We start from the raw sequence: 14,811 nt of genomic DNA on the forward strand, positions 1-14,811 counted from the left end.
CTCCCACCGGCTAAATTTTCAAAAAAATTAAGACCAATCTAATAATAATGCATGAAAATTATGCTTGATTGGCTTGTGTTGAGGGTTGTTTTTATAAAATTGTTGTTGAATCGGTCTTAAATTTTTTGAAAAATTAGCCGTTAGGGGTATATTTGATGCAAATCGAAAACTTTTGGGATAAGATTGAAACAAAATAAAACTTAGGAATATTTTTAAAATTTTTGTCAAACTTTAAAGACAAAAAATATACTTTACCCTAAATTAAATAAATATGTTTATATATGTGTTATACAATTCACTTGTTTTGGGGAAATAGTGTGGAGGTGGTTGGCTTCCACTTATTATTTATTTATTTTTTTTAAAGAAAAATTAAAGTACAATAAATAGAAATGAAAATTTCCTTCTGCAAATTTATTTCGAGAGTTAATATAATGTGGATTATATATATAAAGTAATTAAAGATCTCTTATTATGGCTGTGCACAGTTTGGTAGTTATAATAAATCAACAATATTATTCTATGGTGAATTCTTGGATCTTTTAGCAAATAGTATTTTTGTATTATTATGTGTATGCATCTAGCTATAGCAAGCTAAAAAAACACTTGGTGCATTGTTAGGTTAATGTTCAACATATATATCAGCTTTGTGGGTTTTCCACTATAACAATATTTTTAACATAATTGTTGAATTTAGTGAGCACATAACATAAGAGCACTAACTTTTGCAGGTAGGTTTTTATTTTTGTTTTGTTTTGTAAGAAGCACTTAAAAATATTTCAAGAAAGATATACAAATAACGAGCTTGTTTTTCCCCCCTAACCACAAGGAAATTAACTGATTTATATTTATACAAAAAATATCTAAATTATTAATAATGTTAAGTGTAAAGTGTATTAAAATATAAAATACATATTGAAAATGAGTTGAATATGATATGTATTTATATACAAATAAATAATTTTAATGTACACATAATTTTTTTTAAATTATATATCCTTAGCTAAGATACTTGGAGAGGAAGTCACATTAAAAATTTAGAATAAGTAATCTTTCAACGCCAATCAAATGGTATGTAAGATTTAAGAGCATTAGGTGAAATTAATTAGATTTTATTTATAAGGAAATTATTTGAAACATGGTACATAACATTTGGTAATCCTTAGGAGGAAACCATATCACTAAACTAGTGTTTGTTTGCAAAGATTGAAATTAAAATTGAAGGACTAACTCGGTATTATATTTGGTGGTCAAAGATTGGAATTAAAATTTCAGTTTCAGAATATAAAATTTGAATTTCTTTATGCGTTTGAAAAAAAGATAGAGATTAAGAGATTGATAGTGAGAAACAGAGACTGAGAAACAGAGACTGAGAGACTGAAATAAGTATCAGTATTGTGTTTGGTATAAAGTGGGAGACAGAGACTGAAATAAAAATAAAACTCTAATTTAATTTGCATAAAGGGTAAAGTTAGAATTAATTAATTGAAATTGGAGTATTTTAAGTATAAAATGTTATTAAAGTTTCAGTCTCCGTTCTAAAAAATTTCAATCCTTTGTATCTCCACTTTTTGGAGGTATTGAAATATTGAAATTTTGAGGACAGAGACTGAAATTTTAATACTAATTTCTGAACCAACAAATATGATACTGAGTTTCCGTCTCCCAATCTCTGTCTCAGTACCTCAAAACAAACGCTAATTAGTGTCTCTAGAAAATGAGGATAGAAGAGACTGGAGACTGAAATTTTTAATAACATTTCTTTTCAAAAAATACTCTCATCCTTCCATCTTCATATTTATTTTAAACCAAATATAATATTTAGACATAGCTCAATCCAGTACATTTGACACCAAATATAATATAGAGATTTAATTTAGTTTCAGACTCAACTGCTCTTTCAAACACAACCTAAAAGACAGAGAATGAAGAAAAACTTACTTAAATCTTAATTAGGATTTAGGATCATTTAAAATTGAGATTATTATGCATTACTCTACCACAAGTGATAGATTATAAACTAGATACAACTTTTCCTTGTGATTCTAAAGTTATATATGCTCAATCCATAGTAAAATTGTTGATTGAATGAAAATATATTATCAGATATCAGATAAAATGGCCTATGTTATTGTGTTATTATCTTTAGCAGCTAACCAATGAAAAAAACTTCTCCAGAAGATTGCAAAATTTCAGGGGAATCCCAAAAGTCTCAAGCCACATTATCTTTGCAGCCATCAAATGCTGACCCTAGGAACCGTTTTGAGCTTGGATTCACTCAGCCTATGGTACAAAGTTACAAATTCTCAAAAATAAAAGAAATTCATGTTCTTGCCTTCTTGATAACTTAATTATTCATTTCTTGTTTTTTCCTTTCCAGATATGTGCAAAATATCCTTACATGGATCAATTTTATGGACTCTTCTCAGCTTATGCACCTCAAATTTCGGTTTGTATTTTATCTCAAATCTCAAATCTATATGTCTATATATAAATCATATCAGTGTTCTTGTAATGCATGTCTCTGCATACAAGAATCTAAATTATAGTTATGAATGTGGAAGGTAACAATATTAACACAAAAATAATAACATTGTAAATGTAAACCCGTAAATGACTGAAACTTATAGCTTGATATTAAATTATAGTATAAATTACAAGTACCTCTTCTAAAATTAAGTCTGTTGTTGCAGTGTGTGTATGTATGTATGTATAGATATATGTATCTTCCAGTATTTATCAATGGATCTATGTATGGATGTAACATATTTGAATAAAGCAGGGGCGTATAATGCTGCCACTAAACTTGACATCAGATGATGGACCAACTTACGTGAATGCTAAGCAATACCATGGAATCATAAGGCGTAGGCAGTCACGTGCCAAAGCTGTTCTTGCCAATAAACTCATCAAACGTCGCAAGGTTTGAGCATTTATTAAATAAAACAATTCAATTAAACTGAAACTCAGTGTAGTTAACTTCAAGTGAAGTTGATAGTCGAGAGTCGTTAGATGACAACTTAGTCAAATCTATCAAATCAATTAACGATTCTCAACTATCAACTTCACACGAAGTTAGCTGCAACTGAATTTCCATCGTTCAATTAATAAGGCAATTTAAGCCGAGAATGTAAAACATTCTGTATTAGAAAAATAGCTACAGTTTCTTAAACTGATTACTAGAATTTTTAGTATTAGAGTTGTGTTATAATTCCTTTGTGTTGCAGCCATATATGCATGAATCGCGCCATCTCCACGCGATGCGACGGCCAAGAGGATGTGGTGGCAGGTTTTTGAACACAAGAAACTCTGCCACCAACAATGGAAATGGTAAGAGTGGAAGTGAAGCAAACAAAAAAACACTTGGCCATCAACTACATTCTAGTGGTTCTCAGAGTTCTGAAGTCCTACAATCCTCGGCCGGAACCTTGAATTCGTTGAAGGAACCAAATGGAAGCAGTCCAAACATTTCATTAGAGGTGACAAGCATGTACTCATCAAGAGGAGGAATTGATGGATTTGCCATCAATCACATTGGAACTCCTATGCACTCCCTTGCAGATATGATGGACACTGGACATGGACATGGCATGATCATGCCCCCGAAATGGGTTTCAGCTGCGGCCGGAAACTGCTGCAACCTTAATGTTTGATCTGGCAAGGATATTAAGCGAGTTTTGGTGTAGCATTGCACCAAAATCCTCGTATCCTTGTCAGGCCAGATGGAAAATGCTATTTTCTTTTCTGGTGCTCAGGCAACTCATCCTTGGCTCAATTATATTCTCTATCAATTTTAAAAATATTTGTTACTTTAAAAATTTTGCATATTAACAATTCAGTGTATCTGAATACAATTTGCATCAAGATACAATGAGTTATTAATATATCAAACTTCGAAAGTTACAAATTTTTTGAAGTAGATGGAGTATATAATTATAATATTAAAATATAAATAGTAATGTAATTGTCTTTCTGCAGAGGCTTGATATTCTGAAGCAGAAAGACTAATGAATTATGATGTGTGTATTGTGTTTAAATAACAGCGTGAATTTGTAGCATTTTTATGTGTGTGCTTTTTATTATCATGTCTAGGTTTGGTGTTCTATTTATGAATTTTTGACTTTGTCAAGTAATGTATAATGTCTTCTTTGTTAGAAATAAAAATAAGATATTTGACAAATGCATATTATAACAACTGGTTTCTTCTCCGTTGCTACTTTAGTTATACTTTCTGCATAATTAACAAAAACACTTTAAAGTGAATTATAGTATTACACAGAAATTTCTAATTAATTAATCTTACTATAATAGCATACATATCTTCTATATAATTAACAGAAACACTAAGAATTGAAATGGATTGAATATTTGCAATGAAAATCTTGTATTTTTACACAAAGCTAAGGTAATGTTTTGGTTTTTAAATTTTTTTTATACTGATATGTTTATAATAAGTTTTTAATTGTTTATTGTTGTTTAGTTAAAGTGAGATCATTTGATAATTTCAAATTGACATTGTCATGCAAAGACTTTTAGTTTCATGAAAGACTAACAAAAGAATATGAGAAAACAATGTTACTAATTAGAGGCAATTCTTTGTCACCAATACACAATAAAACAGAGAAAAAAGGAAGGGGGAGGGGGGCAAAAATCATAGATCAGAAAGGCTCAATGGTGCAACACAATTAATCACACTCCTCCAATACATAAACGCCAAGGTAAGTCACCAATATAACTGACATGACACATCTAAAGAAAATTTCAAAAATTCCAAAAAGTAAATATATGTCTGCAAAAGAATGTGCTAACATGAATCTTCCAAAACGGAGCATCACCATGAGGTTTCTAGAAAGTAGAAACCAAACCAAAAGTCTCAATCTTCAAAAGGGTAGGTTCCAAAAGAAGATGAAGGAGCTAAGGAATTAAATTTTCCAATGCAATGGTCAGTTTGCTCAATTGTGTCCATGATTATGGGTCTCCCTTGTTGCTCAGTTGCTTTCTGCATGAAAGTTTCAGTCTCACGTGTTACCACCACATATTAGTTATCATATTTTTTGAGTAATCAATGTTATTCGAACATTATAAAGTATATAAAAATCTTACTGTTACTGTCTTATTTGTCAGCAATCATCCCTGGGTATTGCAATGATTGAAATTGTTCATGGAAGAAGTTGGGTTGTTGGGTGGATGGATAATCTGTATGAGAAGGTACAAGTGTTAAGTAAGGAATGGTATAGCACATGTATAAGAATGATTAAAAATGAAGAATAAGAATATTGTAGAGAGAATGAAGAATGAAAAGTCGTGAGTCACTTTATATGCAGAGTATAAATCATGATGAAAAACATAAATATATTGAGGGAATAAGAATAATGTTGAAGTTGTTGGATTACCAAATCCATTTGTGATCAACTTGAATGGCGGGGATGTGGGAGATTTTGGGCCAAAGCTGTGGATCCTTCATCTGACATCGTTTGCCCAGCAAAGGGCTTCCCCAGATGATGTTGAGTTGTATTAGAGAGGCTGGCAGCTTTTCTCCCTCCATATTTTTCAACTTGGGACATTCAGTAATGGCTAAATGTTGGAGGGAGGTGAGGTGGGCAAGTCCCTTGCATTCCAACGTCTCCACACTTTCAATGCGAAACAGTGTGAGAGACTCAATGGAGGCAGGCAGCCAACCTTCTTTTGGCAGGGACTTCACACTCTCGCCGTATTGACCATCAATGATAAGATGAGTAAGCCCACGAAATTGCGAATTCATGAATGCTGCAGAGCTCACCAGTTTCTCGCTGTAGCTGATTTCAAGAGATCTCAGGCTATGGTGTGGATCCCCATCCCCTGTAGGAGACAAATCAACAACCTCTGGGCAACCCAGTAATGTGAGATGCTCTAGTTGACGTGCTGCCACCCATAGCGTTGACACAGATTTCAAACTCCCACAATAGCAGATATATAAATAACGGAGACAAGAAAGAGAGCGTGACACCACAAGAGACTCCATCTTTTCGCAATCGGCGATACGAACACGCACGAGATTTGGAAAGGCATCCAATAACGAGAAGGATGTAAGTGAATCACAGCTGTTCTCTATTGATAGTTTCTGCAGCGAGTGATGTTGCCCATCCATTTGGAATTCTAATTCTCCACAACTCTCGATCGTCAACTTTTGTAGTGATGGGGGAATAGCACTCACTGGAAAGCATATGTGGGAGGAACAATCTGAGATGGATAAAGAAGTGAGGCAAGTCAGTTGCGTGTTGGTAATGGCCTCCACCACAGACCCCACTAGATGCTTTCCTGAAATTGAAAGAGTGGTAATCGCAGGACCACTTGGAACACAACAACTCAGCTGCTTGCAATTCCTAATCTCAAGTGATTGCAAAGATGGAAGTTGATTCGGCAAATCTCCTCTCAACATCGGACACTTCCTTATGGTAAGCTCCCTAAGTCGAGGAAACGCATTGAACTCCAATGAACGCCACTCCTTCCAGCGCCACATTGCCTCAAACATAAGAATTTCAAGCATTGGGAATGGTGGTGTCTCCAAACAAGATTCACCATTCTGGTTAAAGTAAAACTCAGCACCCACACTTTCTAGACTTTCAAAATCTGAAATTTCCAGGTGCTTCAAAGAGGGCAACTGTCCAAGTGAAGGAAGCATACAGCAACTCCTGCAACCATCCAGTGATATTTTGGTGATGTTGTGGTAGGAAGAATGTCCCACCCAATCTGGAAATGTTGTACCCCTGTAACCCTTGATCTGTAACTGTTTCAAATTAGTGTGAGGTCGTAACTTGTCAAGTATATCTCTTTCCATTTTGGAATCAACTGTATCCTCGTCTACTTCATCAAACGACCAACCCAACATCATAGAATCAATGCCATCCTTATCAGACATTCTTGCCATCAAAGCTTCACTGCCGTTCACCACATTCTCCAATTCGCAAATGGAAATTGATTGCTGTAGATTTGCAAGTGCTCCCAGTTCTGTGATCTTGTTCTCTTCACGCTTCCCAACAACATAGTCGCTTAAAAACTGCAAATTTTTCAACTTGCTCATGCCTTTCGGCATCTCACGTAACTGAGTCACTCTAATATCAAGATGGCGCAAATTTACAAGGTCTTTCATGCCAACAGGTAGCATTTTCAGCTTTCTACAGCCAAGCAACTTCAAGGTCTGCAAGTTGTACAGGTTACTCAATGACTCCGGCAATGCCACGATGTCCGTCCAAGAGAGATCCAAATAACGCAGATGAATCAACTCACCTATTGAATCAGGCACTGACTCAAGAGGAAACTTTTTGAACGACAAAGCTCTCAGGTACTTCAACTGTGACAACATGATACAAGGTGCATTTTCCATATTGAATGGAATCCACTCCTTCAAATTGATTTCAAGAAATGTCCTTGTATGTTTTACTCTATCACAAACTCTCAAAAGATTTGACATTGGATAATTGCCTTTGGCGTTATGTGACAAATGACGAGCTTTAATATCAATCTCAACTGCATTCAGAAGCTCTTCAGCTCTGAAATAGAATTCTCCAGCACATGTCATTGCTAAATCATGAACAAGATCATGCATCACAAATTTATTTTCCTCGGTACTATGAGGTTGCAAAAATGATCTCGCAATTAATTCATCAAAATATTCACCACCAACTTCTTCCATAGTCTTTTTTTCTACTGGTTGCAAAAAATCCTCTGCCATCCATAACAGCATCAATTCATCCTTGCTAAATTCATAGTCCTTGGGATACAAGGAACAATAAACAAAGCACTGCTTCAAATATGAAGGAAGAAAATAATAACTTATCCTTAACGCTGGAACAACATTTATTTTGTCATTGGAGAGTTCCCAGATTTCACTCTTCAGTAAATGATTCCAATATCTGACATCAGTATTTCCACGCAATATGCCTCCAAGGGCTTGAGCTGCCAAGGGCAATCCATCACACTTCTTTACGATATCTCTGCCGATTTTTTCCAGGGTTGGATTCTCCACAGAAACAGTTGACAGACGTGCATGCTTTGTAAACACCAACCAACAATCTTCATCGGACAATGATCTTAGTTCATGAGGTGAAGCAGTCTGTACTAAAGAAGCCACATTTTTGTTTCTAGTAGTTATGAGAATTTTACTTCCCTTAACCCCTTTTTGAAAAGGTTTTAGAAGCTTATCCCAATCACTATAATTTTCATTCCATACGTCGTCCAAGACAATGAAGAACTTTAGCCTCGACAACTTTTCCTTTAGATCAAGCTGAAGTAAATTCAAATCTGTCAAGTTACAAGAGCTTGAAGTTATTGCCTCGATTACAGTCTTGGTGACCTTGACAACATCAAATTCTTCTGACACACAAACCCAACCTCGAAAATCAAAACTCTCCTTCACTTTGTCATCGTGGTAAAGCAATTGGGCCAAAGTAGTCTTTCCTATTCCGCCCATGCCCACAATGGGAATGACAGATAAATCACCATCAGCAGCAGCATCATCATCTAACAACAGTTTCAGTAGGGCCTCCTTGTCTTCTTTCCTGCCACATATCTCCGATGGTTCAACAAGACATGTTGATGGAATTCTCCATGACATGTCCACCTTGGCACTCTCCTTCAGACGAAGATAATTTTTGCGTCTTACAACAGACTCTAGTGTGCCAACTATTTTTTCCATGTCACCAGTATCTTCAATATATGAATCAACAAGGCAAGACCAGGAGGAAGAGTTACCTGGATCCCTTTGAGTAGCAGCAATAGCGGCTTTAGTGGAGAGTTCGTCGAGCAAATCATCAGCGAAATAGAGAGCATCTTGGAGATCAAGAAGCCACTTCTTGACTCTCTTGTCAGTGAACTGCTTCAGCTCAGCATCATCAAGAACAGGTCCAACATCATACAGACAATTCTGCAACCTTCCAAGCAAGTTGTTCCTTTCGAGGAAAGAGTCGTCTTCTTCAAGTATTGAAGTCAGGTTGTCCAAAACAGCATCAACAAAGGGAGAGAGGTAAGCTCCACCATAAAGTTTTTCAGCCATGGTTGAATCTCAAGTGAAGCAGATCAGATGGGATCAGAACAAAGAAAGAAAGTCAACGGATGAGGGAAGTGTTTGCTTTGTGTGGTAGGTGAACTGGTGAAGTTGATTTGACGAGGTTTATGGTGTTGGGACAAAATGATGGGATGGTGTTGTGAAAGATAAACAATTGGTTAATGTATTGGTGAGTGTGCTAATCACATGCTTAAGAAAGGAATCACGATACTTAATGCTGCCTTCACATGGCTTCTTTTTTTTTTATTGGACAAACTTCGTTGTTATATTAATTTAGTAATTCAAGAACAAGCTGTAACGCATTACCAATTTGTAAACTAAAAAAAACTAGCTGTGTTTCCAATTTATCACACTCACTGGTCACTTGATGATATAATTAGAGTCAGTTTAAAACTTAACTCACTCAATTTTATTTAGCTTTTTTAATTTTTATTAGCTCTAAGTGATTTATATGATAGAATTTCACTTCATGTATTCTTTCTCTTTTTGTCAACAGATTTAAAAGACTATATCAAATATCAATTACTCTACTGTATTATTAGAAAGGGACAGAGCAATAATGACTTTCAAATATGCATGTAGATAGTATTTTTGGTAATTAAAATGATTGCTAACTAATATTATCTTATTGTCTTAAACCTTATTTGTTACTTATTTGTGCCTTTTTCTTTTACGTAAATTATGGCAAGACAAAGCGTTTTATTATTTACATGTAAATCATTTTATTCCAGGAAGATTTACATAAAAGAAAAGAAAGACAAATATATAACCCGTTTTCCTTTAGCTGACAGAAGTATCTCAGACTAGAACTGAGCTTGGTGGAATCGAAGAAATGATGGAGAAGAGTGGGGACGTGAGTAGAAGAAGCTGAGAGAAAGAGAGGGAAGCAGAGGGAGTATGAAGACAGAGTCTTTTTGTCATGACCCAAAATGAGCCATGACTGGCTGGCGTTCAGGTGAATAATCCTATATCAAGCTTAACATACTCAAATATAAATTGAAAAAAAATGTTACAAATATTTTACAAGTTCTAAAATAAATAATTATACATTTTTAACAAAAAATTAAAATAATTAAAAATAGTTGAATCCTGTCTGTGACATAGGAAGCATATAACATCTAGGAATTTGACAAAGAACAGGAATTCAGTGCAGATCGTTACTCTTGAATAGAAAGTCTCACATAGTCAAGTATTTGTTCCTGAATAATATTTTTAGAAAAACGGGGTGAGTTTTGCAACTCAGTGACTAGACAATACATGAGACCATATAAATATTATTATCAAAGTAATTTTAATTAGAAAATAGTAGTTGATAATCATAAGTGAATCAATAAGGGAGTTCTCATACAGAAATCAAATCAAAAGTCCACACTTGGGCAGCTCCACCTCTATGGCTAGCCCTTTTCTCTAGTGTGTTCGTACAGAATAACAGATCAAACATGTGGCCTACACGTTAGGCTAGCAACGCCCCCTACTAGTTAAGGTCTGAGCCAGATGCATCTAGGTTAACGTCATAACGACCGTTAACTACAATTTTCTAATACGAGCCTCCCAAACCAATTCAAAGCATATAGTTTCTAATACAATAAATCTTTGATCTTTCAAATATAGAATATCGAATCAAATCAAATTAGATAATACTTTCTCGTCAGAAATATTTTCCAATCATAAGAACATATATATAGTCTCATGTAAAATTTTTAAAATATGAGATTCATAAAGATAATTATTCAACTATAATATATCAATCATTCTAATCAAATCAAAGTTCTTTAACAATAGTTTTTCTAAATATAATTAAAAACTCAGAATAGTATAAACCAAAAACTTAAAGGTTATAAATGTAAAGTCTACTCACAAAATGCTCCTAAGGGACCAAAGAGATCAAACTCGGAGTGCCGAATTAAAGGGTGAAGATGGTTAAAGTAGAATGGAACGAAACAACACAAAATTTGGGACCGGGGCAATAGCAACAACAATTCTCACTACAGCAACATCAACAACAGCCCTAGTAGCAACATGGGGAAACCACAGTAATAATAGCAGCAAATCCAATAGCTTACGATGGTTTAAAATTGAGCAAAGAGGGAAAGGACAGAGTCAATAGTAGCTTTATGGCAAGACAAGGCAAAACAAGCTTAGTCTTGCCAAAGGAAACAAGGGGATGGAGCATTAGCAGCTCCGATGACCCTCTCGCAGTGAAGCAGAGTAGAGGCGGAGGTAGCTTCGGGTTGCACCAGCGGTGAGCTTTGGCGACGGCAATGTCTCCCTCAGACGCGGCCCCTTCGACGGCGACGACCGTAACTCCAGCAACGAGTCCCAGTAGCGACGATAGTGGTGCTGCCTTCTCTCTATCCATCTCTCTCCTTGCTCGTCTCTCTCTCTCTCTGCCTCTATAACTCGACGGCGGTGACGGTTTCCCATTGCTTTGCCAGTGCCGTCATCTTCTTCTCTTCTCCCCTCGGTGTCTTTCTCACTCCCTCTTCTCTATTTCTTTCTTTTTCTTTTGTTCAGACTTCAGAGTGTGTGTTTGTGTGAGAGTGAGTAAGTGTGTGGGTTTAATTTAGGAATTAGGGTTAGAATTTGGGAAAAAGAATACGCGTAATGTAGGAATTTCGATAAAATTAGAGGGTAGGGTAGTAATAAAAGGAATTAAATATAAAATGTTTTAAAAAAAGCTTGGGATGTTACATTCTGCCCTCTTTGAAAAAATTTTTGCCTTCTAAAATTGATATAATATAAAAAATGTTACATGGTTTTAGCTTTTAACCAAACATGAGAAAGAAGTATAATCGGGTGTAAAAGTTACAAGATAGGTGTGTGTTAAAACGATACGGTTGACATTCACCGACTCTCGTTCCTCTGACAACTCAGATATACATAGCACTCTTCACTTCGTTCGTCAATCTCTTCAAAATACAATCTGACTTCATAATCTCCTTGGTTCTGTAGTATATATCCATGGAAGCAACCAGTCTTGTGTGAAGTCTTAGAATTACAACTTTCTGAACTTCAGCACCGATAAGCTGTGTCCTAATGAACTAACGTATCGCTTGCTATCCGGGAATTGCATGACATCGAAACAAGCACGAATTTAGTCAAAAGGATTCAAAACTTAAGAAGAGAAGAGCAAATATCACATATGGTGCTCACATGAACGTGAAAGGATGCTTAAGATTGCAATTAAGCAATGGTGTACAGAAATAATGAAGTGTGTCAGAAAGAGAACCAATTATATCTTAACAAAAAAATTTGAATCAACAAACTTTGATAGAAATAATAAAAAAAGGTGTACTAGGCCAAAACAAGTTCAGGTTGAATCAAAGAAGTACAAAGTTCACAAAGAATGTAACCAAAGTCAATGGCAATTTTTACATAGATTTAAGAAAATGATTAGGGACACGATCAGGCAAGAGAAGAATCAAATCAAAGACTTTTTCAAAGAAGATCTAGAACAAGAATTCGAGGAGAATACTAGAAGATATGATGTATCACAGTAAAGCAAGTTCAGATTACATCAAGAAGTTATATAGTTCACGTAAAGGAATGAAACGTCAACACCTGTGTTGTTGAGAATTTATGGGATAGCCAAAAGCATGATCAAATCGAGATATGCATAAGATGTAGGACATGAAACAAAATAATCAAATTTCATTCAACAAGAATTGAAACAAGAAACTCCTGACATGAAATATAGAGGAATGAACGATATGTCAAATCACGCAGCACGATTATAACGCATATTTCAACACAAACTATCCCAAGAAGAACACCTAACATTCCCAAACTTAACGATTACCATTACTAAAAGAAACGAAGGAGTTTAGAACTACTATTTCTCGCCGGTTATAATTTCTAGCCCTCTGTATGCATCATGCTCAACAATCATACCACAAGATGTGACAACACTAGATAGAATATAGAATTTTCTTTTTACAACAAAACTAGAAAGCGAACAAAACAAAACAAAGCCCAGCAGAACAATATCACCATAGCATAAGAGCCTTTAGAGCATAAGTAAATGTTGAAATCACCGAAAAAATTTCACCATTTTCCTTATTCCATAACCATTCCTCACATCATCATCAAGACTCTAAAAAGGCCAAAAATTATGAGAATATTGCAAATAACTGAGATAGCATATTAGAAAAAAGACATAGATGTTGCATCTAAAATTAGAAGCTAGGATATATAAAAATATAGTATTACCTAGAGATTTCTACTTCTAAACATCAACAACAATAACAAAACGAAATATTCAAACACAATCAATCAAAGTATAGTAATAAAGGAAAAATTTAAAACGAGCAAATGCAACATATGAAAAAAAATCCGAAATAAATGAACCAACTAAAAATAGGAAACTCATGAAAAGAAAAGAAAATATTGATAAATTTTACATTTCCAAGATCAAACTATGATCAATTCACACCCATCATTCTCAAATTAACAAGTTATGATGAAACAACTCAAGATTAAATCCAGTGACTCAAAATGAACCCATCGGTTTATTTAGAGTTTAGACATCTCCAATTTTCCTACATTGCAAACAAGAACCAAAGCTCTCTCCTTGCTCCTCAATTTAAGTCTCTGCAAAATTGGCTCTCACCTTTTTTTTCAAGTGCATTAACAAAGAACAGTTCATATTTATATATAATCAAAAAGGTAGGAACGTGTATGAATTTAGGGACAATGTTTTTGTTTTCCTGCCCTTACAACCAAAGAGAACTTGAAACACACTATTTTGAAATTGACCGCATTTCTATCAATCTATTTTTCTTTGTTTGTGTATTCAACCATTTTTCTTGAACACATCTCAAATATATAATTCCATGAACATGAAACCAGCAAGGAGAAAACAAAACAATATTCAATCAGGACCATACATAGTAGAAACGTACAATTAGAGACAATCACCTAAAATTCAAATAACCCCTTATTCAATCTAGCCACACAAATAGATTCCTAAAAACCAGTAGTTGCTGAATATACTCCCTAATTTGTTGTCATCATTTCAAAAGCCTTAACCTCTTCATTCAAGTATCATATATCTCTTAAAAATCTCTTGAAATAACTAATTTCTTTCACAAGCATCACATTTCGCAGAAATCATCAGAATTAAGCAACAATAGAAAAATCATAGAACTCACAACAATTTCATGACAAAAAAGTCATGTCCAGCATCACAATACCATAATAGAACCAGATCATCAAACTAGAAAAATTCAAATACACTTCTAGATTAGAAAGACCTTTGATCCATCTAATTAATCACCCAAATAATTCATTATACCTAAGCAAATAAAATCATCAATTTGACAAACAACAATAACACTTCATTCATATGTTCATCGCATAATTCTTTTCCTTGAGCAATTGAATAACAGTTTTCAAGGTTATTGATTCAAAAGAAAGAATCACGAGTGGTTCAAAATTATCTCTGCCTCTATAACTCGACGGCGGCGACGGCTTCCCTTTGCTTCGCCAGTGCCGTCATCTGCTTCTCTTCTCCTCTCGATGTCTTTCCCACTCCCTCTTCTTTATTTCTTTCTTTTTCTTTTGTTCGGACTTCAGAGTGTGTGTTTGTGTGTGAGTGAGTAAGTGTGACCGAGTTTAATTTTGGAATTAGGGTTAGGATTTGGTAAAAACAATAAGTATAGGATAGGAATTTTGATAAAATTAGAGGGTATGATAGCAATTAAAAAAATCAAATATAAAATATTTCAGAAAAAGCTTGGAAGAACGTTACACTTTTGGGAGAAATTAGAAGA

General features: G+C 34.7%; 2 protein-coding genes across 6 annotated transcripts in view; one reads left to right on the plus strand and one right to left on the minus strand.

Moving 5' to 3' along the window:
• The window catches only part of LOC107626325 (nuclear transcription factor Y subunit A-10-like), a 13,394-nt gene extending 9,217 nt beyond the window's left edge, over window positions 1-4,177 (plus strand). For 3 of the 5 annotated variants that reach the window (XM_016329186.2, XM_021116653.1, XM_016329187.2), the window contains 4 exons: window positions 2,176-2,285; window positions 2,378-2,446; window positions 2,780-2,920; window positions 3,225-4,130. In XM_016329186.2, the coding sequence (XP_016184672.1) occupies window positions 2,176-2,285; window positions 2,378-2,446; window positions 2,780-2,920; window positions 3,225-3,650 (746 nt within the window). In that variant the 3' untranslated portion in view covers window positions 3,651-4,130. Of the gene's footprint in view, window positions 1-2,175; window positions 2,286-2,377; window positions 2,447-2,779; window positions 2,921-3,224 lie in introns of all 5 variants that reach the window. The other 2 variants (XM_021116652.1, XM_016329188.2) reach the window with 2 other exon arrangements.
• Window positions 4,560-10,291, minus strand: LOC107626323 (putative disease resistance RPP13-like protein 1). The gene is made up of 3 exons (XM_016329183.2): window positions 5,391-10,291; window positions 5,101-5,193; window positions 4,560-4,996 (listed from the first exon to the last, which is right to left on the minus strand). Coding segments are annotated over exons 1-2 (3,639 nt in total). The 5' UTR covers window positions 9,029-10,291; the 3' UTR covers window positions 4,560-4,996; window positions 5,101-5,192.

This window comes from Arachis ipaensis, chromosome B02 (genome assembly GCF_000816755.2).
Source record: "Arachis ipaensis cultivar K30076 chromosome B02, Araip1.1, whole genome shotgun sequence".
Taxonomy (NCBI): domain Eukaryota; kingdom Viridiplantae; phylum Streptophyta; class Magnoliopsida; order Fabales; family Fabaceae; genus Arachis; species Arachis ipaensis.